The sequence below is a fragment of the Cylas formicarius genome, unplaced genomic scaffold (genome assembly GCF_029955315.1).
Source record: "Cylas formicarius isolate icCylForm1 unplaced genomic scaffold, icCylForm1.1 PGA_scaffold_1__22_contigs__length_36826433, whole genome shotgun sequence".
Lineage (NCBI taxonomy): Eukaryota > Metazoa > Arthropoda > Insecta > Coleoptera > Brentidae > Cylas > Cylas formicarius.
Window position 1 is genome coordinate 2,572,384 of NW_026844264.1, and position 27,245 is coordinate 2,599,628.

Sequence of the window (27,245 nt, forward strand, 5' to 3'; positions counted from 1 at the left end):
TTCCTTGGAAGCTTGTCGTCTTAGTTTCAGGTAACTGACTAACAAACTACAACTATTTGAGAGCATTTAATGCTGTAAATTTTATGAAAAATTGCAGGATACAAAAAAGTTTCTAATAAACCCCTACTTAAGAGAATAAAACCATCAAAACCATATTTGATAACATCACATAACTAAGAAAAAACTTAAATTAAAAAAAAATAAATACAGATTAAAACACAAAGACATAAAAGTTAGGTTTTTTAAAGAACTTCTTTTTTTAGAATATTATAATTTGTTATAATTTAATTTCTCTATACCCAAGTTTTTAACACATTTTGAGTGTAATGACAAAAGTGACGTTTACAGGTCTAAATATATTTATCGATTTCTCTAACTGAAAGCCGTTGTTATGTATTTGGAAAAATACATAGTTGCACAGAAGACTAATTTCTAGTTTTTTGGAAAACTATTTTAAGGAAATATTTCTGCATAATTTATAATTTTTCAAGATACTTGTCCAGTACTCCTCCCCATTCCACAATACCTTAATGGTAAACGTGACTGTACCAATGTAACAAACATTTGGTGTTTATTCAAAGTGTTTCTAAAATATTTGAAGTTGTAGTCTTAGCCTTAGCATAATTAGTGTAAAATGAAAAGAAAATCGGATAGTAAAATTATTTGAAAGGAAGAAAATTAAGAGCAAAAAATACAACAGACAAGCAAACAAACAAACCTTTCGTTAATAATAATAATAATAATGTGTTAATAATTTAATGACCAAACATGATGTGCAGGATTCATTAATAAAAAATGACCATCGACAGTATAGGCTAGGTAACATTTACGTAGTACTCAATTGTTTTTGTCTGATTAAATTATTAATTTATTAATAGTTTAAATCTTACAGTTACTTTTTGACCACCCTGTATTTTTTTTAAGTTCAATAGAGACAGCTAAAGTAGAACCTTTGTTACAAGGAAATCATACCCAAAAACATAACAAAGGCTTACAATCAGATAAATCAATAAGATATATTTAGACCTGGAAATGTCACTGTTGACATAAAATTTAAAATATGTCAAAAACAGAAAGACTCAGGTATAATAAAAATGATAATAATAATAATGGCCAAGCGTGCACTAGATAAAAAGAAAAAATTGTGCAATGAAATCGATGGGCACACAATCAAAGTGGCTCAAGTATTCACTGGATCGCTACGTTGTCCTAATAAGGTTTTTATTACTCTATACAATTCTGAAATAAGACTATAGTTAAATAGATACAACGAAATTAACACTAACCTTCAGGTCTGTAGATCTAACCCCTGACGTGCTAGCTCCTAATAAGCTAGGCGATTCTAATTTGATGTTTAAACTGTAGGCGCTTTTCGTCTGCTTATCCTTTTTGCTTTTGTGCTTGGTCGACGTACGTTCCCGATCCTTGTCAGAGCAAATTTTGCCTCTTTTCTGATCTCTGTCTGTCTGAGTTTGCACCTTAACGTCAATTTTAGTGTTTGATGGTTCTGAAGAAGATAACTTTTTTGGATTTTCGGACGAACTTTTCTTTGTTATTTTTTTAGGTTCTTCTAAGGATAATTCTTCAGGATTGGATATGGACGATCGACTATTATCTTCTTGATCTTTGGGTATTGATCTTATATTTTGGTGAGATTTTGATACAGAATCTCCGACAATATTAGTGTTTGATATGTGTGTTACGCTATTTACCTGAAATAAGCAAAACAATTGATACTGCGACAATTATGTAGTTATATATGCCATCTATGAGCCGTTCACAAAAAAAAAACTCCTGAAAAAAGAATAAATGCAACGATATCAATTTTTTTTTATATATATAACATCTAGGCAATTTAGTTTTTTGAAATATCATTTCTTCTTTAATTTTTTTTTGTCTTTTTTTTACAGGGATTCCAAAATGTCAAGAGAGATAACGCCCAAGGCAATTGAACATTAGTGGTGAACTTTTTTCAGGCAATGACGACGCAGCATTTATAGAAAAGCTACACTCAAAAATCAGAGATATGTGTCTTCACCACGATCGAATTGGTAACGCCGACGAAACTAAACAAAACACAAAGAGTATAAGCAACATTTCGAAAATTCAACATTGCAATACGGAAGTCTGTGGCAACACTTCGTCTTGACATTGAAAAAATTTTGTGCATTTCATCGGGATTTAAACTCAATATTATTAAGTTTAAAGAATTTTCTTTGAGTAACGCTTGTTTAATGGTAACTAAATATATCTGGCATAATCCGCCTCTAGTTCATAAGGTTCAGCTGATGTAATAGAAAGCGTCATAGTACCCGTAAGAAAACTACCTGAAGAAGATGCTGAGACAAAAAGAATATAAATTGCTTCGAGTAACTCATACTCGAAAAATGTCTCATACAAAGTGTACTATGGATTTTTTAAAATAGACTTTTACTAAATTTAGGTCTTTTAATTGCAGAATTAAGGATATTGCTCTAACAAAAATAAAAATAGCTTTCCTAAGGCAGTTCTAGATTTATTAGATGAATTAATAAATACTGATGCAGTTGGTGTTATTTATTGTTGCCTATAATATTTGATTTATTTATTAATATTGTTATAAATATCCGAAACAAAAATCAAATATCCTAATTTAAATTAAATTAAATTGTAGAAAGAAACAAATCTGAAAACCAAATCAGTTCTAGACAACCTTATTACCAAATATTTAGGCGTAGTTTTTGAAAATAATATTATTCTGAAGAATTGTTTACTGAGGCGAAAGTACTAAGTATCAACAAAGCTACATTAACAGTCTTCAGACTATTAAGTCTTAACAGAATTCGTAAAGAAACAATCAGCCATTCAGTAAAAACCAGATTTGTATCAAAGCAGGTCATGCCAGTACCGATAGTAAATTCAATAACAATGTGATTTAATTTAATTTAATAATTTTAATTTAAGTGTTCAATTCAAATATTAATATGAACTTGCCATAACTAGCATTTGATATATTTGATGCTGAAATAATTGTTATTAATATTATATTATCATTACTAAAAATTACATTCTAACAGTAAGACAAAGTAGATGATCAAGAATGAATGTATCCATCCAAGATTTTCTTAGCCATTCAAACTCTATACATCCTAACGTATGTTTTGCCATTGAATTAGAAATTAATAATAATTTCCCATTCTTATTATGCAATACTGACCCAAAAATCATCGGTTATCAACTCTTTTGTTTACAGAGCCCTAAAACAATTTCAACGCAAGTCACTGAACTTAGAATTAAAACACCTTACATCTGCTCTTCTCTCTAACAATTTCCACATTAGGAATATTAAGGGTTGCATCACAAAACAGTTCACCACAACCGTCCAAAGACAATGAGTCAAAAAGCAAGCGGGAGGAATCCAGAAGATGTATAAATACTATTATTACATTAAATAAAGTACGCTGGGACAGTTTCCTTGAAAAATTATGAAAAACGTAGCTGCAAAAAAAGATATTTTAGTAACAAAAATACTGTTTTTTTTTTAAAGCAAGTTACATTTGTTCAGGTTTTTAATTTCTTATAATTAATTATTCTAATTCTAATTCTAATTATTCTATGAAATAATAAACATTTTATGAATTATTCCGGGTTTTACTTTTACATAAAATCAATATTCAGTAATCCAGACGAATCGCTTTTCCCGACAACCCTCTTAGTTGTCAGGATAATAAAAGTTATTTTGTAATTTATAAATAAATGATTGAAATGATGAAGTGAGATATTAATGAGAACTGAATTTAACAACACTAATGACAAGAGTTTGTTATTTTCCCCTGAACGGCTCGCATTTTAAAAGAATATGTTGGGAGGGGAACGAAGTCGCAGTTAACCACTTCGCACTGAAGACTCAGAGATCTCCTCTTCTATTTTTGGAAAAAGAAGCATTCATTTAGATTCTATTGAAATGAGAACTAAATGCGCCATTTCCACTAATCAACATCAATAACATATCACAGGGCTTTGTAAAAGACACCGCATTTTTTTTTAAATTATTTCTTAAACTCAAATTTAGACTACTTTGATTTAGGTAATGATATCAATAATGACTTAATTGGACTCGCGATTTTGTTTGACACATTGTTAATAGTTTTGGTTTGTTTAAGCAATAATAATAGTTAAAAAACATTAAAAGTCGATATGTACTAAAGGAGTGGGTACTAAAGCAGCGGGGTTGTGAAACCTTTAAATAATAAAAAAGTAAATTGTGGAAGACTACTAATTCACACAGATTTCAAAAATGTTTTTACTGATTCGTTTTAAAAAATAATTTTTTATGTTATGTGGAAAATATTTCTATATAGTAATTATTATTATTAACAAGCTACTTCAAGCAGACTTCTCTAAATTTAATAAGCAAAAATAATTTTGCAGGAAAACTATGTAAGAAGAAAAGGAAATATAAAGACAAAAACTTGTATAAAAACGTTTTCTTTGTTTTGTTTTTACTTTTTATTGAATATATGTTAGAGTTGGTCTTAATTTTATTTTTAAATTAATCTGAAATGTTTCTCTGTGTTTATTATATCATGAAAAAAGTACCTCAGTGAAGCAGCATTCTGTTGGACATATTCAATTACTCAACTCTACACATGTCAAATTTTCTTAGGCCATAGAATCCAAGACAACACTTGAATTGTCTGTATTCCGTATCTGTAGAAATCCGATTATTTTAAGCAAAAAATAAGGTTCAAACTAATGATTCAACTGTTCAAGGTTCTTATGAAAAGTTTGATATAAATTCAATGTCTCCTGCATTCCACTCAAAACTGCTCTCCAAATTTTAGTTTTTTGTGTTTGAAATTCCATATGCGATATAATTAAGTCAAAGAACTGAATGTTAAAGCCATAATATTTTAGTTCGGCATGTAAAAGATTATGATGGTATCAAAGGCTTTAGAGTAATGCAGAAGGAACAAAATGCTTTGCAATCCTTGATCACCTACTGTTGAATATGTTTTTATAAACCCATTTTGGAAATTTGAAATAACATCATTGGAATTGAAATAGGGTCACATTTGTTTGTATACCAGGTGAGATAAATTTCAATTGGAATTTAACAAACAGAAGATATCCTGAAATAAATTTCCATCAGTGAATCATTAAACATCGGTCAGAATCAATACTCAAATTGCTGTTTGTCAAATTTGATTGGACTGTAAATTACTTAAACATACTTATTTAATCATATATTAGCATTTTTTAAAGTACAATTTGTTTATTATTTAAATATGGCTTGATTAATGGACAGTGCATAAAACTAATAAGATGTAAAAAATATGTTACTGATTTCACGCCTGATTTATCCCTCGCATCAAACCATTCATTTCCATCCATGTTTGTCAATTTTTGTTTTATTTAATTTTATTGATTCACAAAGTGTTATCCTTATACACACAAAATCGCAGGCCTGGAGAAGAAATATTTTTTTGTGAATAGTGTAGTAACACACAACAATTTAACCTTTTTTTTACCTAAAGACATTCAATTATTATTATAACATGGCAATGCCTTTAAGAATTGTATTCAATACATCCTAGATGGGCTGAATATTGAGATGTTGAGAATATGTGTGATCCTGATAATATTATAATGACAAAAATAGTTTAGAATTTAATTTTCAGTTATATGGTTTTACATAACATTATTTGTTAAAAGTTAAGAAATACAAACATTAGGTGGTTGTACTGTCGAAACATCTGAATATTATCAGAACTGCAAATTTCTAATTTTACCCCCAAATTGAAAATGCAGTACTGTTTCTGTTCTGTGGGTAAGAGATCCATTTGAAACACCCGATCTAAAACTTTCTGTGTGGAAATATGCACAGATAAGAAAAGTAATAGATTCTAGCCTGCATTATTATATAGCCTTTTATATAACGAGGGTCACTGAATATAATATTTCATCATAAATTTTCTGGAATCGTACTCAAGCAAATTAATAAAGCATTCCATTATACCAAAAGAAAACATCATTCTTTTGCTAGAGAAAATATGTCTCAATGTCTCTTACCTTATTACTCTTATTTGAGTCACTGGGGATGCAACTGGAATTGGAGGTGATATTTTCGTCAGACAAGGTTCGGAGGCGCTTAGCCTCAGAACAAAGCTGCGGTTGCAGCACACGCTTGTGACGGCTAGTGCTGGCAACAGCGAGTCTGTTAGCTGGATCTGCCATAGACGCAGCGTTCTAGGCTCCTTAACTCACTACTGACGCACATTCCCTTTTAATTCAGCTCGCTCTGATTTGACCGGGCTGTGCTAAAAGTCATCACAATTTTTTTTTAAATGTGATTAGCTTATAAACAAAGCAAAATGATATGAAGGTTACTTATTATTACCCCTTCCTTCTATATATCATAATGGTAATTATCATTATAATAACAAATGAATTATCCAAAAAACAATAAGAACCAAATTATGGGCATCCAAATGTTTGGCAAGACTTTGGATAAAAAAAAAATGACCAACCAATTGATGCTGACTTTTATGATTGATTATTAATTTAAAAGAAATGTTATGGAAAAAAAATGCAAAATTTAATTGTCCCATTGTATTATATTACCATTTTTACCAATTTTATAAATGCGACCAAATATTTTGCTAATTTAACGAAATTTCAATTACAAAACGTCAAAATATTTGCAAGGCCAGACTGTAGCCATGATAGCACTGGATATTCCAAACATCGATATAAATGTTGCTATAAATTTTAATGCCCTCAAATAATTGCAAAGATCGCTTTTGGCAAAGATATTTCTAAGCGAATAAAATATATATATATCCATACTTACGATTTCTATATTAAATTTTTTCCTCTTTAATATTCACAAACATATGATGGCAATCCAACCATTACGAATAAAATATTACCATAGATCACAGTATGACCCACATGAAAATGAAAACAGATTTTTCTTCTTTTTTCTTTACTTATCATAACTATGTAAACCATTAAACCCGAACACGAAACTTCCTTATAACAAAATCAGAGTCAAGCGTAATGGATACCATAATATCTTATACTGAGGATTTGGCTTAACCACAGTTTAAATATGGGAAACAGTTTGCTAATGAACAACGAAGATAATATGAAAATTGTAATAATCGACATGGGATAATTCTAAAGAAAATGGGACCCTTATCTGTGAAAACAGAATCATCAGATCAGGTAGCCAGTTTGCTCTGTATATAATCTGTCTAGATTCCGATTAACGGAGATGTCTGTGACGTACTAATATCAATACGAAGCCGCTATTCAAGAGATCGTAAAACTAGTTTTCGTACAAAAAGCTGAAATTAAGTCAAATTCGACTATTAATTAGTGGTCTGTGACTTAAGTAAATTCAAAAATAACGTAACCTATGGTTTGGTTTGTTTTCGTAATGTGTAATTTTTTGTACTTTTTTTTGGTCTAGTTTTCATTTTTTTGTGTTCTAAATTCAAAAAAACGAAAGATTGCTTTTATTGGACTCATCCCGTAAGTCGGATTTGGATTTGGATGATACCCTTCTTTTGGAGGTATTTGATTGCCATGACATTGAGTATTGAACACAGTTGCATGGAAATTTCAACTTTCAAAACTATAATAATACTGAATGCAAACTTAATTTCTAATTTAAACAAAAACGCTGGCTGACATTATTCTCTTTTCTTCGTTGCCTGTGAAGGTGCAACTCTTTTGACAATTTGCCCTTGGAGAACGCACAAAAGTTGCCTTCTTAAAAGGAAGAAAAATTGTCATAATTTTTATTCTTGCCCACAAAAACGTATACATAAACGTATATATATACATATATACAAAACATAGACATGTTTATACATAATTTTGACTGTATATTATATAGATCAGGAAAATAAATACAAATTTAATCGAATATCTAATAAACGTCGACGCGAGCAAACCTCTCGTATCGATATTTTTTAAACCCTTATATGTATTTTAACTGTTTCGTTAAGTTTGTGTGTATTATATGTGTGAGTGCCGTTTACAAATCATTTTTTGTTGGACTTTTATCTTTTATCAGGGGCACTATGACAATACCAAACGCTTTTAAAGTATAGAACTTCCATATGATGCTACCTCTCCAATTTTAAAATTTGTGTTTGTCTCTTTTTGACTGTATCCCTTTCTGAAGAAGGTCATAGAAGACCGAAACGTCAATATATGGACAAAAAATTTTAATAGCTTTTAATACAAAGACCTATAACCCAATAACCAAAAGCTAAACATACAAATATTTAATAGATAAATTTAGTTTAGTATTTTTTTTTGTTTTTATTGCTAGCCATTTTACTCGAAAAAGCATTTTATGTTTTAGCCTTTTTTAGTTTTTAACTTTTTGTAATTCTTTATATTTATTATTCTATCGTTTTTGTTGTTTAACTTTTAAGCATGTACCTATTTAGATGTGTGACTAGACTTACTTGTTGTGATTTAAATAATTCATTTGTTTTAGTTATTTAGCAGCACTAGAAAATGTTGCAGTGTGACGCTAGTATGCAATGCTAATTCAATTTTTTTAATTCCAAATGAAAATTATATCGCCACTATTGTTAAAGAACCGTCGCATTTATTCGTTCCCCCATCTATTTGCCTGAGGATCGATAATATCCCTTGCAATAAATTTTCCCCGAGAAATGTTTACCTGGCAACGAGAACTACATCGCAATATTATAGCTCCGTGTTCCGCGTGTACAATACAACAACAACGTAATGATTTCCAGGAGAGAACATTTACTGAATAGACCATGGGAACAACGGAAATTTGAAAACCATAAAAAAAAGGTAATTTCGAAATGTTTCTCGTTAGATAACTAATTTAGTTGTATGCATAACCTTGTGCATAGCGTCAATCATGTTTTTTTTTTTGGCAAAATTAAAATAATTTCATGGTTGACTTCTGGCATTATGATATTAAATGCGAAAAACTAAAACTTAAAGGGGTGATTTATTGTTTACAGTGAATTGTTTTGGTTTTGGTTTTTTTATAAACGTGGAGTCAAAAGCCAACAATTAAAATATTACGGAAATATTACTATTATAAAGGCAAAGTTTCTGCATATTTTTTAAATTACTGGAGGAGTTAAATCAAACTCCCTCTATTATTCTGCTAAACTAAATGTAACGGAAAACTTTTCTACGGCAATTTTCTGTTTCGAAATAAAAAAATGAAATCTAAAACAATGCATAACGAGATAAATTATTACATTTAAAAAATCTAGCGGGCGCTGTCATTTATTAAGGCGTTTCTTAATATATTAATTAAAAATATATTATCCAATACTAATGTGTCAACTGTATGCAGCATATTAAAAAAAACACTTGTTATATCCATATAAAGTATAGATGGTACAAACTCTTACTAAGAGATTTTGAACCGAAGACTATTTCCCCCCATGGTTTCGCCGAACGAATATCGATGATCCTTTGTTCCTTAAATTCTAAAGCTAGTTTCTCAAAAGATGCAATTCAAACCTTCCACAACAGGCATGTATGGTTAGGGATTGTTGATCATCATTAACGGATAAGTTTTATTTTCGTTTTCTACAGAAACAATTACGTCATTTCCCAGAAAATGTAGCCCTGTTAACTAGAAGAGTATTATATGCATGATATATTTTACTGGAAAAATAACTTCCCTGTATTTTCAACATGATTCACTAGACGCTTCATAAATCTCAAGGTAGATGGCGCTCAAGTCATATAAATTCAAATTGAAGAATTCGGTAAATTTTAAAAGTTTAATTTAAAGATAAATTTTAGAAATGGACATGACACGGTAGTGACATTTAGCTGATATGTTGTAGGTTCTGTCTGGATGACAAATTACATTATATAAAAAATATGATGATCGTCTAATAAATACAAAAATTGGTTTATTATCTTATTTAATAATCACTTTATTCACTGTTTATGCATGAATAGATTAATTTGTTTCAGAAATGTTTATTAATACATTATCTTTAAAATGTTGGTACTAAATACAATTGATAGCAACAAATTAAATTATTTCTCTAAAATATTTTTTTTCAATATTTCTAGCTGCAGGTTTTATGAACTAATTGCAGGAGCCTAAGAAGTTTCTAAATATAATGTAAAATAAGAAAAAAAGTTCTTTCTTAAATTTAACGTAGAAGAATGATGTTTTTATAAAAGGAGTACTGCTGTAATATTTTATTGAGCGTTTTTAAGATAAAAAGTATTATTTCTCTGTCATATGTGCAGTGCGATACATTCCCAATGTTTGGCTTTTGACTCAAGGTTTATATAACAATCTTCCATTTATTTTAAACAAGGAGTCAATTCAGTCTCAGGTTACAAACCCAGTTTTGCTGCTGAATAACTACGCATTCTATAAGTAATTAATAACTACATTCTCTGATAAATTGAAAAATATGACATTCATGAGATACAACATATGGTCTGTGGTTACACTTTACAGTAGATTTCGCTGACATACCTCAAATATGTCATAAGTATTCGAGAAATTAATATGAGGTTACATTTTGACAAAATACAAGTTCTGTTGAACGCCTGTAAAATATACAGGGTTGGTGTTTTGTTTTACGTGTTTACATTTTAATATATTTTTAAAAACAAAAAAGTTATAGCCAATCAACATGGTAAGCAAGATACATTGAATAAATTGAACGGAAAGTACCTAAGGTGTAATGATTGCTGACTGAGCTAACTATAATAATAAAACAGGATGTCAGCGAATAATGTAGCGTAACTTTAAAGAATCATTCCTTGGTTAATTTTAAGACAAAAGGTTTATATAAAGGTGGATTCTAAGGCCTTTGTTTTTGAGGTACGGGATCATACATTTTTATTTTTGTTTGTCCTAAATAATATTTGAAGTAATTTTGAAGTCGCGATAGAAATTGGTATTCGAGACTTTTCATACATGCGAAATTGGAATGCGATTTTAGTATGGCTCTAACTTGTATAACATTTATAGTAAAAAAAAAATTTGCGAAAATTTCTTCAGAGCTTGATTGAAACTGAAAGTTTCAGTAAAGCTCTGAAGAAGCCAACAGGCGTTTGGCGAAACGTCAGCAATTTCGACTCAGCAAAAACCGACACAGGAGGAATCCAGAAGTTTTGTAAAAAGTAAGACCGTAATTATAGTGACACAAATGAGAAAATCCGTTCCGAGAACATTAATGCACCCAAATTTTATGAAACCTCAATTTCAAAAACCCACTATATCTAATTCAAAAAAATTCCAAATAAAACAAAATCAATTTATTCAACAATAACGAAAGCCATTCATTCAGATAAGATCAAACCCGGAAACGTCAGCAAGTTCGACTCACCAAAAACCGACACAGGAGGAATCCAGAAGTTATGTAAAAACCAACCAAAACTAATCAAATCCGTTTATTCAAAAACATAACTTTAATCGAAGACCTTATTTTTTTAATTTAAATCCAAACTTTACAAAACCAAATTTCAACCAATTTAATCCACATCCAATTCCAAAACAAAACAAACCAGAACCTCATCCGAAAATACAAGAATTACAAGAATTAATCAACCACAACGAAACTTCATTTCCAAAGAATTATATAACCAATTAGTAATTCCTGAAAATAACCCAAATGTTAACCAAATTACATTAAATTCAGCTTTAGCATCCAATGAAAACTCTTTTGACTTCTATGCGGAATACCATTTTCCAGAATATTCTTATGACCATCATGATTATCCACATCATGACTTTCGAATTTGACGATTACCCATTCGAAATTTCCATTGACCAATACCAATCAATGAGAATGATTTTCCAACGAATATAATGAAAATCTTCAGAAAGCCCCCAATATTGCCAACCAAACGTAAGCAATTGTAAAAACTATAATGTTAATAACACCTCTATATTCCGATTTGCCTATAATTTATACCCCAGAAATCGATGGACACTTTTTATTAGTCACAGGTACCGCAAAAAGCATCTAATGCAAAAATAATTAGAAAAGACTTATAAGACAAAACAAGAATAATAATACAAATTACAATGAAACACGCCAAGAAATTCCCATATAAGACGAAATAATCAACAATAAACAAAAACAATTAGTTCTTAAGAAAGCACCTTATTCTACTTACATAAAATATAATATTGTAAAATTTGATGGTCATAACATTACGAAAGCAATAATTTCCGAAACTGAAACTATTTTGCCTAAATTTGTGTAAGCAACATCTAAACAATTAAAAAACATATTCACTTGTCTAAAGAACTGCGACCTATTGTGCAAAAATCTTTAACTAAGCATTTTCAAAACTGTAAACTAATTGAATGTACAAAATTAATTAATAATGTTAATACAGAAGAAAGAAAAATGTTTATTCGTTATAAACATGAAGGAAAAACAAATCATTAGATTATCGATAAATTTTCTAAAGTTGCACAAGCACTCTCTTGGAACCGCTATTTCAGCATGTCAAGAGTTAGTTCCCTTTTTCTCGTTCTATGGAATTCTGAAACTAATAATCTTTGATAATGGAAATGAGTTTAAAAATTTAAAAAATTTAAAAACTCCTTATCAAAAGTACATAAAATAAAAATTCACTTTACATTGCCAAATCATCACGAATCTAATTCACCGATAGAAAGCCTTCATTCAACTTTAATCGAACATTTAAGGCTACTCAAAGAATCTGAGAATAAATCTGATATAATTTCGCTAATACCCTTCTCAATTATTACTTATAATAGTACTATACATTTAAGTGCAAATTATACACTCTGGGACACACCCTTTAACTTTAATTCCCTCACAAGCCTATTCTGGATATGTTAATTCTCACCAAACAAATACAAAACTCCTCTATGATAAAATCCATGTCAACTTTCTAATTAAAAAACAAAAAATTATTGATAAAATAAAAAAAACATAAAATTCTTCGGACCATTAATTTTAATTAAAGTTCTAGAAAATAACAAGATTGACATCCAAAACCAGAAAACAAAAAAGAAACAAAAAATTAATGAGACTAAAATTATGAATATTGTTCCAGATGGCTCGGATTCGTTAGAACAAATGACGCCAAATACTAAAGATACGATTACCCAGGACTTCTTCCTTAATTAATTGGGAACTGAAAAAATGATTTCTAATACTCTCTTACTCATGCAAATCTTTGACTTAAATAATCTAATTTCTGAATGTGATATAATTGAAATCAAGCCAAATTGCTAATAGAAAAACTAAAAAATAACGATCGATACTCTGTTGAAACTTCGAACTATATTACTCCACTCTTAGCTTTAGAAAAACGTATAGAGAACCAAATTATTACTAACTCTATTAGTGGTAATTTAGATTAAACTGATGCCGAAAAATATGAAATGCAAATTAAGGAACAAGAAAACCAAAATAAACTAACAACCAATTCAATTAACCAAATAAAATAATTATGTTTCATAATGCAATATCCAATATCTTACATAACCAATTTATCCTTAAACCAAAAATGCTGCAAATAGAAGAAATAGTTAAGAAAATAGCATTTTCAACAAAGGAACGATTTTGACGATTTTCAAATCTATGTAGCCACAAACCAATTGAATGTAATATATAATTTAATTGTAAGGGGCAATTACCGCTTGAAGTATTTCTCGAGAACTTACTAATTCTTGAAAAAATCATCGAAATTAAAAGCTATTCAAAGGATCTGTAGTTACGTTTATTCTTGAAGTACCATTAATTGAAGCAAAAATTTATCAATACGATCAAATCTTTCCGTTACCAATCTCGACTGGAAAGGAATCTTAATTTAATCTCAATATACCTCTAAAACTATACCTTACACTCAGTGAAAACAAATATAACTTGATAGATCAAAAATGTATTGAACTACGAGGAAATTAGTACCTGTGTAAAGAAACCTACGTTACCTACGTTACCCAATGGCTTACTATAACTTCCTGCGAAACTTATAAAGTCCGACTTGGAAAAACCCAAGTTTTTAGAATTCAAGATGGAAAATGGAGAGATGACAACCACAAAGAAAGTGATAGCTACTATAAAATGTGAAAATAACATAAAGAGTGTATCATTATGTGGATCTTACCTCGTCGAATAATCGCCTGCCTGTGGAATACAAAGAGAAACTACAAAACTGAGGACGTATAAACCGAATCGATTAGTCTTCGACGATACGCGGCCTCCCTAGCGACTTTATATAGAAAGAACTAGTGTTTGGACTATTGTTTTGTATGTATATTCTTATTTTGTTAACAATTGCTTATCTTTAATATAAACATTTTGTTTCTAGCAAACCAAAAGTAAAAGAAGAAATAATCGAAAATATTGTAATATAATAAAAAGCACTTATTGCATGCGTGCTTTTATCAAAGGGCGGAGGAGTTATAAGTCCCCTTGAGCTTTATCATTGCTGAGGTAGCATCCTGACGATAATGTTATTTTGTTCTTCATAATTCTTTTGAGGCAATAAGATTTATATAAATATGGGTACACGTACAATTGTAAGTCAGTTCTTGACAAACCAATAAATAAAATATAATAAAATTTTTAAAAAATCAAATTTGTTTTCAAGGACAAAAACTGCGGCATCTGAAAGTGATTAAAATAAATAATTTTTTTCATAATAGAAAAATGTACGGTGGTAAATCATAACAATATTATTAATTGTTACATTAACTTTACAGCAATCAAATTAGTTTGCAAAGAACCGAATCGTACTTTGTAGAAAATCATTGTTTTTGTAATTATTATTTTATTTATGACAAATGTTCATTTCGTTTATGCTAGACGCAATAACTACGCTGCTGTAGCAAGCGTACCTATACTATTTACAAATCTTCTGGAGTCGTCCTGCGTCGGTTATTTATAAATCATACTTGCTGACGTTTCGCCAATCATCCTGATGGCTTCTTCAAAGCTTAACTGAAATTAGTTCGCATTCTATTTTATACCTGCTTATATATTGTTTGAGGGGGATTGATGTTGAGGAACGTTGTCTCGGATGACTGAATCCCATATTGGTGAAAGGTTGAGTTGCGGTTAAGACTGTGTGATTGCTTATTGCTTGTTTATTTCTATAGATCCTCGGATTTTTCGTTGGTAGAAAAATTGATCACATACAAGAATAATTAGATATTCTAAGAATGGGAAATTATTAGTAGTTTCTAATTCAATAGTAAAACGTATGGGATAGAGTGTATAGAGTTTAAACGTCTAAGAAAATCTACTAGGGATTCTTGACCATGAAGTCAAATAACAAAAGTATCATCAAAGTAGCGCTTCCATAATTTTGGCCTTAGATGGAAGGCTTGAGGGCTCTCTTCTGAAAGGCTATCATGAGTCAAGTTTGAAAATGTATCGATTTCGGATGAGGACATTGATTTGGTCTATTTCTTTACGGATATGACGAATTCCTTCTCGAAGTATAGCAAAACTAGATTTACAAAGAATTTTACAAATAGATTTGGTTTTGAGATGATATTTTAACAAAATTAGGGACAACGTTATAGTCTTTACAACGTAATAAAAAGGTAAGTGTAAAAGTAATCTTACCAGTTTCAGTCAGTGATCTTCTAACTTTCCGCTTTTGCGCTTGACTTACTCTCCATAAAAGATTGTTAATATTTCAAAGAAACTTCACAGGTCACTGCAATTCTAACAAGTTATTGTAATATTATTAACAAATCTTCTGGATTCATCCTAACTCGGTTGTTTATTAATCAAACTTGGTGACTTTTCGCCAATCATCCTGTTGGATTCTTCAGAGCTTGACTGAAACTGGCTCGCATTCTACTCTGAAAGTGCTTATATATTGTTTGAGAGGCAACCACAAATCTTAACAGCGATTCAGGTGAAAATACACTTCACTACAACCTTCCAGAGACAGTGAGTCTAAAAGCCTTAAAACTAAGAGCCTTAAAACTACCACAAATAAACCCATCAACCAACTTGTTGGCTTCTTCAGAGCTTGAATGAAACTGGCCCGCATTTTACTCTGTACCTGCTTTTATATTGTTTGAGAGGGGCAGGAGGAATCCAGAAGTTTTATAAAAATATTATAGTAGCCTGTGGAAGTTTCTTTGAAAAAAAAAACTGTAATCCGGTAGAATGTGAGCCAGTTTCAGTTTAGCTGTGAAAAAGGCAACATGATGATTGGCGATACGTCAGCAATTTCGGTTCATCCACAACTGGCGCAATAGAAATCCAGAAGATTTGTAAACAGTATTTTTAATTCTAAACACTAGGAGCATATTACAAAATTAGTATTTAGTTGATTACAAATCTGTGAGACGTCTATCCATATTACAGCAAGGATTGGGTTCTAATATTGCAACCAGAGAACTTTTTATCTCCAGAGTGTGCTATTTCCCATTCCTGAATACGGTGGTATATTTTCTCCCAACTTGTTTTCCCACGCGGCAGTGTGCGACTTTGTGCCTCTAAAGTCTTTGGTCTAAGGTTCAATCGGCTTCCCCCGTCGTGGATAATAAATCTCCTCCGTTCAGGGGACACGTGAGAGTCAAACTCAAGAAAATGCAGAAAGAAAAGGAGCGGATGAATAAAATTGAAGGCGAAAATTTTCTTCTGTTGAAGAAAATGAGTTACATCACACAAAAACATTGGATGGATAATTGGTTACCACCTCAGCCTAAGTAAGACTTTCGGCGAACAAATCTTTAGATATAAAAGGTTGTGCGGTTTTCTATGTTGTTAGGCTGAACTATTCTTTTTTGCAGTTTTCTCAGTAAAATTGAACTGTATAACGCTAGGCCCCTGTTAGTGAAACAAACTGAATCTGAAATGGAAAGCGATAGTTGCGTCGATAAGGCACCCAGGCACAGTAAATTTAGATGTTCCGCTTGTACGCTTCAGAAACTACCAGAATTGAAGGTAAGGCAGCGCAAAAGAAAAACTTTTTGAGCATATCTTGCACAATATGTTTTGAATTAATCGCAGAATCCAAATATGAAGAAATATGTCGGATATTTCATGAGAAGAAACACAAATGATACTACAGATTTTCATATTCTCATCATTTATTTCTCAATGTTTAACAATAATTAACACTTCAAAGTATAAATTCGCACTACATAATTAAAATTTTAGTTCATATTTGCACCTTATTATTGATAGAATCTTCCACGGGCGGTTATTACTTGAATAAATACCATTTATCGAGTCGACTCACACACTCACACTGTAGGAATTTGCAAATCCATGGGATCAAAATCCAAAAAAAATAAACTCGTTGATATCTACGATGCTATAATTTTTATGAAGAATCTGTACCTATACCTGCAATAATTGAAAAAATATAGCAATAGCAACTGTAATTGTTTTTATTTATAAACAGTGTGTCCAAATAGTGTGTCAAAGTAATATATCCCTTTTATTATTTGTTTTAAAAAAAATGTATAAACAAAAGTTTTACATAAGGCCTAAAGAAACATTTTATTTATTTATTATTTTCAAATAGACAGGGCGATTCATAAATAAGTTGGGAATCAAACTGTTATTTTTTTTAATCTTTTCTGTACATTATTGCTTAAGACTCAATAACCCAATGTAGGGTTATTATGGTATATACCGAGTATTTTCGCGCTTATGACCATTTTTTTGTCAAAAACACTTTATATTTTTGACACTATTTCCAACAGCTGTAATTTTATGTGTTATTTACGGACGAATTTACGACATTCCATAAAAACGGTTATGTGAATAGGCAAAATTTTCACTATTATGTTAACAATTTTAACAAAAAACCGTCTTTAAATGTTTGTAAAATAGAAAACGTCATAGGACATCATTTTTTCGAAAACAATGAATGGCTAAGTTTTCTTATATATGCAAAATATGCAAACGAAATGAGGCAGATAATGTGGTCTTTCATGGTGGATCTCCTGCACACTATACCATCAAGCTACGAACTACTTAAATAATTTATCTCCTCGACTAACAAAAATGGACCATTTTCTGGGCGAGTATGTTAAAAAATCAGGTGTATAAATCTAGCTAATACTGCCCAATCATTTAAAGACCGTGTTAGGGCTTGTATCGAAATTGATGGGAAACATTTCGAGCAATAAATAAAGTAAAACTTAATTAAACAATTCTTTTTTGATTTGCAGTTTTGATGTTCTTCTTAGTTTTTATTTATTATTATTATTTATTATTTTGTTCTAAATCTTTTGTGATATTTTTGCAAGGTTTGGAAATTTTCAGTATTTTGTTGGTAAGAATGTGTGAACCTCAAAAAATACTAAGTTAAGGTATAGGAAATGCTTAATAAAATTAAAAAAGCATTAATAGGAATAATTAATGAAGGTATAATATACAGTGTGTTCCATTTGATTTCTTTGCTAAAATTTATATTTTTCATTTTGACTCGCAACGATTAGAACTAACTTCAAGACAGGTATGGACTGTACTACTTTATAAAATTGTAGACATAATAAAATTACAGCAAGCGGAAACCGCATCAAAAATATAGGTTATTAAACATTAGGGTATTTTTGACGATTTTATGAATCAATATTTGAATATTTTTAGTCTTATCTATAACTTTTGTATTTAACATTTTTCTCTGAAACAAATGATCAACTTTGATTCACTGTTTGGACACCCTGTATAGCTTCAATTTTCTTGAAATGCTTTTTCTTTGATGAAACACATTGTCTAACGGTAGAAATGTCTGCCCACGGACGAAACAGCATTTAAGATAAATATTTGACAAAATCAGATTGCGTGTTGACTTTTTGTGCGAAATGAAGACTAAATTTAAAAAAATTAAAAGGCTTCAATGTGGAGATCACTTTACTACCTAGTTGTCTACTATTTACAAATCTTCTGGACTCCTTCTACGTCGGTTGTTGCGGAAGGCGGAGCTAAAGGAGTGACATGAACATTGTCTCGGATGACTGATTCCCATATTGATGAAAAATTGGTGGAAGAATTTTAGTTTGGTCGAAGAATATTTGGTGAGAGTTGTCATCATTATATTTGGTATCTGTTGATGAGTTTGTTTGTCATCGTCTTGTTCTTTTAGCCTATTTTTCATCCTGTTTTTCCAATCTATTCATTGCCGCATATGCATAAAATGCTCTAAACTCTTGTTGTCTCAAAACAAATTCTGTCTTTGATGGATCTAAGATTTTGAAATGTTATTTTGGCAAATCTAGTAGTTAATATTATATTTTATAAGAACTTTTGATATTTGGTCAGTAATAATTTGAATCTAAGCAGAGGCCACAGTGGCAAGTTCCATTTTGGACTCATTTTATTTAATAGGTTGTGGTGAAGCGTATTTCGTAATGCAACGTTTAATATCTTTAATGTGGAAATTATTTGATACAACAGAATATATGCAGTGTTTTAATTCGGGCTCCAGTGGTACGGGTTGAGATAGTTCAACGGTTCTGTAAACTAGAGTGTGCGTGAATGGTTAATTCTTCTGCCCCACCCCCCCTCAATATTGAGGTGGGTTTGAGGTTCGTGAGGTAGGCGTTACCTAAGGGGGGGAGGAAAAAAATTCAATCCTACGTCGAAGCGCCTATACTTGGCACGTTTCTGAACCTCGATGTCCTATATCCGTCTGTGGAGTTTTTTTTTTCTCCTCAAAGTTGAACAAGTTTGCTATCTCGGAGGTTTTTGGGTCCAATCGGTTCAAATTTGTTTTAGAGGGGTTTTTCGGGCGGAAAAGTTCGAAATCGCTATATCGCACATACTCAAAAATCGGTTTTGAGGGTCGGGTTTGGATGCTCACCGATACCGATCGATAATGAAGTCGACCCCGAGCCCTTTCGGCATCTCCTGAAATATTCTTCCTCCTCCCAAAATCAAAAATCGGAAATTTCGATTACGTCGCCGAGAGCAATTCCGCGTCACGCGAAGTCCTCAAAAAATCCTCAATATTGAGGTGCTACTAGATTTTTTAATTTTTGAGATGCAAGTCGTCATCGGATTTCCCCCAACCGAAAGGCTACCATCCAGGCTTCCTCAAGGACCGGAGACCTTTTTTTAGGTTTTGAGGAGGTCGAAAACAAAAAGTTTGTTATCTCTGAAATTATGCTGTCGATCGGGACCAAATTTTTTCGGGATTCTTAACCATAAGACCAAATGAAAAACGAAGCATAAACGCAGCGTTTCCATAATTTTAGTTTAATTATATTTGCGATTACTAGTAACAATGGAGGACCCATAAGTTGTTCCTGATATTTTTTCATAAATTTGACCGTTACGATAAAAATATGTTTTAGACAAGCATTTCTCAATTAAGATGAGAAGGTTTGATTCCAGTGAGGAAGTGAAAGTAATGAAGTACGAAACTAACAGTTTTAATATAGAAGCTAGAGCTAGAGCTAGCTACCGAATAGGTTTGAGTCCCGTAGAAACGAGTAATTTTCGAGTGGTGAGGAGTGACCGATTTTTTCACAATTCATATCTATTGAAGCATTTACTTAACTGCTTTTAGAATTGCTATGTAGTGATTATATGTTAGAGATTTTACAGCTATGCGTTTAGGCTTTCAAATATTAAAATTTCGAAGTTTGGAATTTTTAAGGATTTTTGAATCTACAAATCGAATTTCGTTAGTTGTTTAACATGACATTTTGTTTAATGTGAAACTCGACATTTGAAATGATTTTCTCATCTGGGCCTGTGGAGGTTTCTTTGACAAATTACTTTTCAACTTTTTAAATAATCATTTAGTGCACTATACTCTTGAGACGCGCTAAATTAATAGTTCAAACAATGTTAAATTAAACCACTACCGATTTCAGATTGCCGAAAAAGAAATACCCTTGAGAGTCCTACCAAAGGAACCCGTAGGCAGAAGTAGGAGCAAATCTGTGCCTGCCACGAAACTTCTACCGACGATAATTGAAAAACCTCATTCAGCGAACGCCGAATATACCAGCAAATCGAAAATGCTAAGACATAATATTTTAAACAACGAAACTCAGAAAATAACGTTGTCTAGGGGATCATTAAAACTGTCTGTAAATTTTCCTCCTGACACTACCATCAAGTTCGATGACGGACAGTTTGAGAAATACTTAACAAGGGGCCATTGCCATTGTAATAACTTCAACCTTAAGAGTGCCTTATAAAAATGAACATTTTTTTTTCCTTGTAGCAAGTTTGAAGACCGAAGGATTTTGCTTGAAATACAACATATACTCCTTTCAAATATAATTTTTGTAATTATGTATTTGTTTTTGCACTGTTAATTTAATTTAGTGTTAGTATAATATAAATATAGATAATTAAAAAATATTGCACCAGGAAACATTTAATTTTTAGTTAAAGCTAAAAAAGTTATATAGAATTTGAATATCAGGTACGGAAACCTTAATTATAGAAATATACTTAACTTTATAAAGAAAATTGCCAATTTCTAAGAAATAAATGAAATAAAACGTTTTCTATTCCAAGGTTAGGAGGGTGGCCTGTTTATTATCTCAGGACCTGTAAAAGATATAAAAAAAGACAAAAGTTGTTTGAAATCACTTACACATTTAAAATATTATAAAACATCCTGTATAGCACAGGGCAAATAATTATTTTAAATTGCACTATAAGAAGTTCAGAATCTGAAGAAGCATTTGATGAAAATCCTGAACTTAGTACTATGAATATCTCGCACGTCTGGGTTTGGAAAATCTTGCACGATTTTTTATTGTACCCATATCATACTCAACGAATCCTTGTGCAAAATTGTTTGACTAGTTAGAGATAAAGCTAACTTTTTCGGGAATGCAATCAGAAATTTCCACAATAACCATATTTTTGCCCATGAAAACCCCCATGCAGTTGTAGAACTTAAACGTCAAGAACAGTTTTCGGTAAATGCTTGGGCTGGAATTGTTAGAAATTACTTAATTGGACCCTTTTTCCTGATAGAAAGGTTTATTATCGCCGGTTTTTAGCAGAGAATTTGCCAATATTGCCAGAAGAAGTACCATATTTAATTAGAAACACAATGTGGTTTCATATTTACTTTAGTGTTGCAGTAAGAGAATATTTAAATCACACATTTAACAACCGATGGGTAGATCGCGGCGGACCTCAATTATGGCTCCCTAAGTCCCCAAATTTAAATAGTTTGGATTTTTTCTTATGGGGACATCTTAAAAATCTGGTTCATCGCGCTCCAGTTAACACTGTAGAAGAGCTGAAGGAGCTTCCTGTGATTTAATAAGAAACACTGGAGGTTTAGTTCAGAAAATGCGCGTCAATATCAGGAAAAGAGCTAAAAGAGTTATTGATTTGAGGTAGTATTTTTTTAAAGAATTATTATTTATCTTGTTGCTAGGACGTTATATTACTTCATTAAAACTGGAAAAGTAAAAGGAACAGTCTTCTAATTTTTTTTTCTGAAGGACACTAGATGATAACTAAAAACTGAATATTTTGTTAATTATTGTTATTAAATTAGAAAACACCCTGTATGTACAACATGTTTGTATTTTCGAAGGCACGCAACAACTTTCAATATGGAACAAATTCTTTTAAAGATCGGGTATTGGATTTCAATAAACATACTCACACACGGACATAATAATTTGTTCTGCGAATTCTTGCAGTAAATAGAAAATTTACTATATTTTCAAATTCAGCTTCAAATTTCACTCATAGAACATGTAGCATATAGTATATCATTAATTTGGATTATTTTGTATCTAATTCTAAATTGTAAATAACTTAATCCAGTGTGGCAATATCTTAGAGATTTTTCAGGCCATTCTACTCATCCTCTACCAATCCACTGTTCAGGAAATATGGTATTTAGATAATTACGCAATTCTCGAGCAAAATTGGAACAAACACCATTCTGATGAAACCAAATCTGTCCATCTGGCATATCATATTTGATTTGGATTTGACAAAGAAACTGCGATATTAGGAATTAAGTTATTTTGAAGAAATTTTAAATATCGAGTAAGGATATACAATACAAATTTTTTTCAAAGAAACTTCCACAGGCTACTGTAATGCTTTTTACCAAACTTCTGGATTGCTGCTGAGTCGGTTTTTGCTTAGTCGAAATTGCTGACGTTTCGCCAATCATCCTGTTGACTTCTTCAGACTGAAATTGGCTCGTATTTTACTCTGTACCTGCTTATATATTGTTTGAGGGGGGCGCCAATAATAGAAAATCAAACCTAACATTAGGTCATTGTGTTTACAGAAAACCTACGCACACAGACCGATACTTTAATGCATGTTCATATTACTATCCGGCCCAAAAGTCATCGGTTATCAACTCTCTTGTTTACAGAGCCGTAAAACTATCTCAGCCCGAGTCACTGAAAACAGAATTAAAACACCTTACCTCTGCTCTTCTCTCTAATAATTTCCACATTAAAGATATTAAACGTTCCATGAAAAAATACAAAAAATACACTTCACCACAACCTTTCAATAGCAATGAGGCCGAAAGCAATCTTACACTTGCCACTGTGGTCCTTCCTTACATTCAAAACATCACTGACCACATATCAAAAGTTCTAAAGAAGTATAACGTCCAAACCAGATTTACGACTTATCCCAAAATCTCTCAACATCTGCGGTCCGTCAAAGACAAAATTCCATTTGACACGCCAGGAGCTTACAGCATTCCATGCATATATAGAATACATTGAAGAGACCGGATGAAAAATATCAACTAGGCTCAAAGAACACGAAAGAGCCTTACGACTAAGACAAATAAACTCATCAGCTGTTGCCGAACACACTCATGAAACCGGGCATAAGATTTTATTCGATAAAACTAAAATTCTTGCATGTAATCAGTTCTTCTACCAACGAAAAATCCGAGAGTATATAGAAACAACCTAAAATCTAAAATCGCGACTCGGGTCTCTACCTGTCTCCAATTTGGGAATCAGTCATCCGAGACAGTGTTTAGCGCCCCCCTCAAACAATATATAAGCAGGTACAGAGCCAGTTTCAGTCAAGCTCTGAAGAAGAAAACAGGATGATTGGCGAAACGTCGATGAAATCGAATCTTTCGAAAGTATCTACGTTCGTATAAAAATTTTATATCTCGGTAACGGCAGAGCCTATGGGATCGCTATTGGTACAGAAATGATTTGAGTGTTTCGTGTGTTACCATCATTTTTTTTGTACTTATGATGAACACTTGTTATGTTCCGGACTGTCTGGGGAATTGTAAGAATGGACCAAAAGTGGACATTTTCTCATTTCCACAAGCCGAAAAAATGGATTCAAGCAATTAAAAGGGTTGATTCGTTAGTTCCAACAAGAAACTCAAATGTGAGTAGTTTTTATTTCTTAATTTTTTATTCAGTGTTATTAATATACATCAGCAAGTTCGACTCAACAAACAACCGACGCAGGAGGAATCCAGAAGTTTTGTAAAAAGCAATATACAATTTTGTTTGTTTATCGTACTGTTTAAACAAAAAGTGATTTCGTCACCAGACAGAATCTGACGATGAAAAAATAGATTTAAGTTTCAGATAATCGTTCGGCTCCTGTAGTAATTTTATCTTGTACGGATGCTGATAGTTTTCCACTTTTAACATACGCAATTTTATTTGAAACTTCTTTGGAAGCTATACAATGGAGATGATCTTCAACTTTTAATAAAATGTTTAATCTCGTGTTTCCATTAGTTTTTTTTTTCTTCCTGAGTTCTCGTTTTGTCTACATATCCAATAAAAATAAAAATTGAAATTCTCTATGTTTCATTTAGAGGAGCCATTACTGAGACTAGCTACTTACCTGTTCATTTCATAATTAGGTTTCTGATTTATTAACAGTTATTAACTATTAAATGAGAAAGTAAATTTTGAGCAAATTTGACACAGAATTACAAAATGGATTAAAAAAAAATGGTGTTTGATTTAAAGAAAAGCAACGTGTTGAAATTTTAATAATAAATAACTACAGGGTAGTTAAAAAAATCATTAAAAATTAAAATACAAAAGCGTTAGAATTCTGTTTTTCAAATGGAAACAAGAGGGGTACAGAGTTTGATCATTTCCGTTCTATTAGTATTATGCTTGCACTATGTTAGAGAAAACAAATAAAAGCATTTTTAATATTTACAGTATTTTGCTCCCGAAACGATTAGGTTTTCGACCTGATTATACTTACGAAAGTGCTCTTGCAGATGCAATAGATAACATTTTTAATGATTCAGATCATAACAAAGTTACTGGATTTGTTTTACTAGACAAAGTCAATTCATGATAAATAATAAAATCCTCATTTCAATTCTTCATCACTTAGGATTCAGTGAAATATTTTATAAATTCGTATCATGCGTTGTACTTTTGCTTTACTTCTGTAAGCGATTTTTACATCCAGGTTTACATCACTACAATACTTTTATTTTTCTCAGAAGTGCCTTAACGAAGCAAGTGATTCTGATTTGAATAGGTTTTACGAATTTGTCGCTCGTACTTAATCCTTATAAATTCACAGTGATGATTGGAAATGACTATCAAATTGATAATATTAATAGCAAAGTAAAATTCTCTATAAAGAACTCTGTTTTGCCTTTTTGTAGCACTTGCAAAAGTTTAGGACTTACTCTAGACTCTCGGCTAAAATTTAGAGAGCGCGTTACAAGCAAATTAAAGATTGCATATAGTAAACCAAAATTAATTTATCGAAGCCGTCATTGTCTGTTATACTTGGCACAGTTTAATCATTGTAACAGAGTATTCGTGCCTTATGTAGATAATATAGAGAATATCGTATTCAAAAGGTTCAAAACTGCTGGTCTTTTAGACTGATATATGAAGTTAGACGTAGCACTCATGTTTACGTCAGACTCTTTTAATATGTTCGATATAAACTTCACGCCCTGTTATTCTATTGCAAAATCATTCAATATGCGACACCGCCCTATTTGTACAACAAAATTAAATTTCGAACGGATATTCACCAATTTGAATCTCCGTACTGTGCCTAAAGCATCGAAACGAGCATTTAAAAAGGTCCTTCTCATACCAAATTGCAAATTCGATTAATCAATATCCCTCCTTAATATACTTTCCTCCGGCGCTATTCACCCTAAAAAATATGTTTAAAAATTGCCTTTGGCTAAGCAAAATGCTTGCTAGCAAGATTTCATTTTCTTTTCTACCTAATTAGACCTTTACTTAGATAATTCCCTGTCCTTAATTCCCTCCCAAGCATTGTTTTTTTCTATTATATTAGGCCGTAACAGTATATGGCTGACTTTTTTAGCCCTTTGCTGCCAAATTTAATTAGGAATATGATTTTGTAAATTTGTTGTTATTATTGGTTAAAGCAATAAAGCTATATTTATTTATTTATAATAACAGATAAAAAATGATCAAGTTGTATGGCATCAAACTCTTAAACATTAAAGCATGGAATATCAAAATGGCGACGTTCCAGTATCGCTATATTGTTTTTTTTTCGCCCTATTTTAGCATTTTCATAACCAACTAATAGCAAAACATAAAAGTCGTATAGAATTTTTACGGGGACAAAACATTTTATTGTAAAAATCGACAACCTTTTGTAATAAAGAACTTTATAGAAATTTCCATCTTCTTTAATGCTAAATAGGATAAAAATATAAAAACTTTTAATATTCTTTTTGAACAACTTATATGCATTTATTTTAAAAAAAAATTCACAGACCACTCTACAGTAGACCTTCTTTTACAAATGTCTAAATAAACTCGTGGAAAAAATTAACGCAACCTTATAAATTTGTTACATTTTTGATACTATTTTTTTTCTGAATTTTTGATAGGAGCGAAATGATTGTTTTTGCGTTGTAGGTTGGTTCCTTGACAATGTCACAGTTTTCGCTGATAATAATAAAATGTTTATTTTTGATTTATACCGGGAGTAATAAAATTACATGGAGAGAAATCAATAGATATATGTAGACCTGCACACGCCACTAACATAAAATTCCAAATATCAAACAATTTTAAAATGCATGTCCTCTTCAAAATTTGAAAGTTCTTGTTTGCTCACTAAAATACAAACATCTTGTATACATAACACTATAATATTTCAACAGTATAAGTCAACCAAACATCTTTGTTTCTAATTTTTTTATATAGATAAGGTATTATCACATGACAAACGGACTTCCTTGTGCATGACACCGAACTCATCTTTTTTAACCATCCCAAAGGTGGATTAGATTTAAGTCTGGGCTATATGGTGGCCACTCCATTATCAATA

The 27,245-nt window shown here is 31.3% G+C and overlaps 2 protein-coding genes across 9 annotated transcripts in view; one reads left to right on the top strand and one right to left on the bottom strand.

Moving 5' to 3' along the window:
• LOC132696105 (E3 ubiquitin-protein ligase TRIP12) overlaps positions 1-6,908 on the bottom strand; it is a 100,212-nt gene extending 93,304 nt beyond the window's left edge. For both annotated transcript variants that reach the window (XM_060660726.1, XM_060660724.1), the window contains exons 1-3: positions 6,833-6,908; positions 6,052-6,299; positions 1,287-1,712 (exon numbers count right to left, since the gene is read on the bottom strand). In XM_060660726.1, coding sequence (XP_060516709.1) covers positions 1,287-1,712; positions 6,052-6,216 — 591 coding nt within the window. In that variant the 5' untranslated portion in view covers positions 6,217-6,299; positions 6,833-6,908. The remainder of the gene's footprint in view (positions 1-1,286; positions 1,713-6,051; positions 6,300-6,832) is intronic.
• A 187-nt stretch (positions 6,909-7,095) lies between these two features.
• Positions 7,096-27,075, top strand: LOC132696892 (uncharacterized). Of its 7 annotated transcripts, none has more exons than XM_060662001.1 (6): positions 7,096-7,209; positions 8,498-8,826; positions 16,497-16,690; positions 16,775-16,928; positions 20,819-21,116; positions 21,175-27,075. In XM_060662001.1, exons 2-6 carry the CDS (start codon positions 8,755-8,757, stop codon positions 21,231-21,233), a joined length of 777 nt encoding a protein of 258 aa, XP_060517984.1. In that variant the 5' UTR covers positions 7,096-7,209; positions 8,498-8,754; the 3' UTR covers positions 21,234-27,075. The 7 variants fall into 7 exon arrangements, with proteins under 7 accessions (XP_060517984.1, XP_060517986.1, XP_060517983.1 ...); XM_060662000.1 differs by lacking the exon at positions 7,096-7,209 and adding an exon at positions 7,375-7,559; XM_060662005.1 differs by lacking the exon at positions 7,096-7,209 and adding an exon at positions 7,378-7,559 and having other exon boundaries at positions 16,347-16,690.
• Positions 27,076-27,245: the final 170 nt, after the last annotated feature.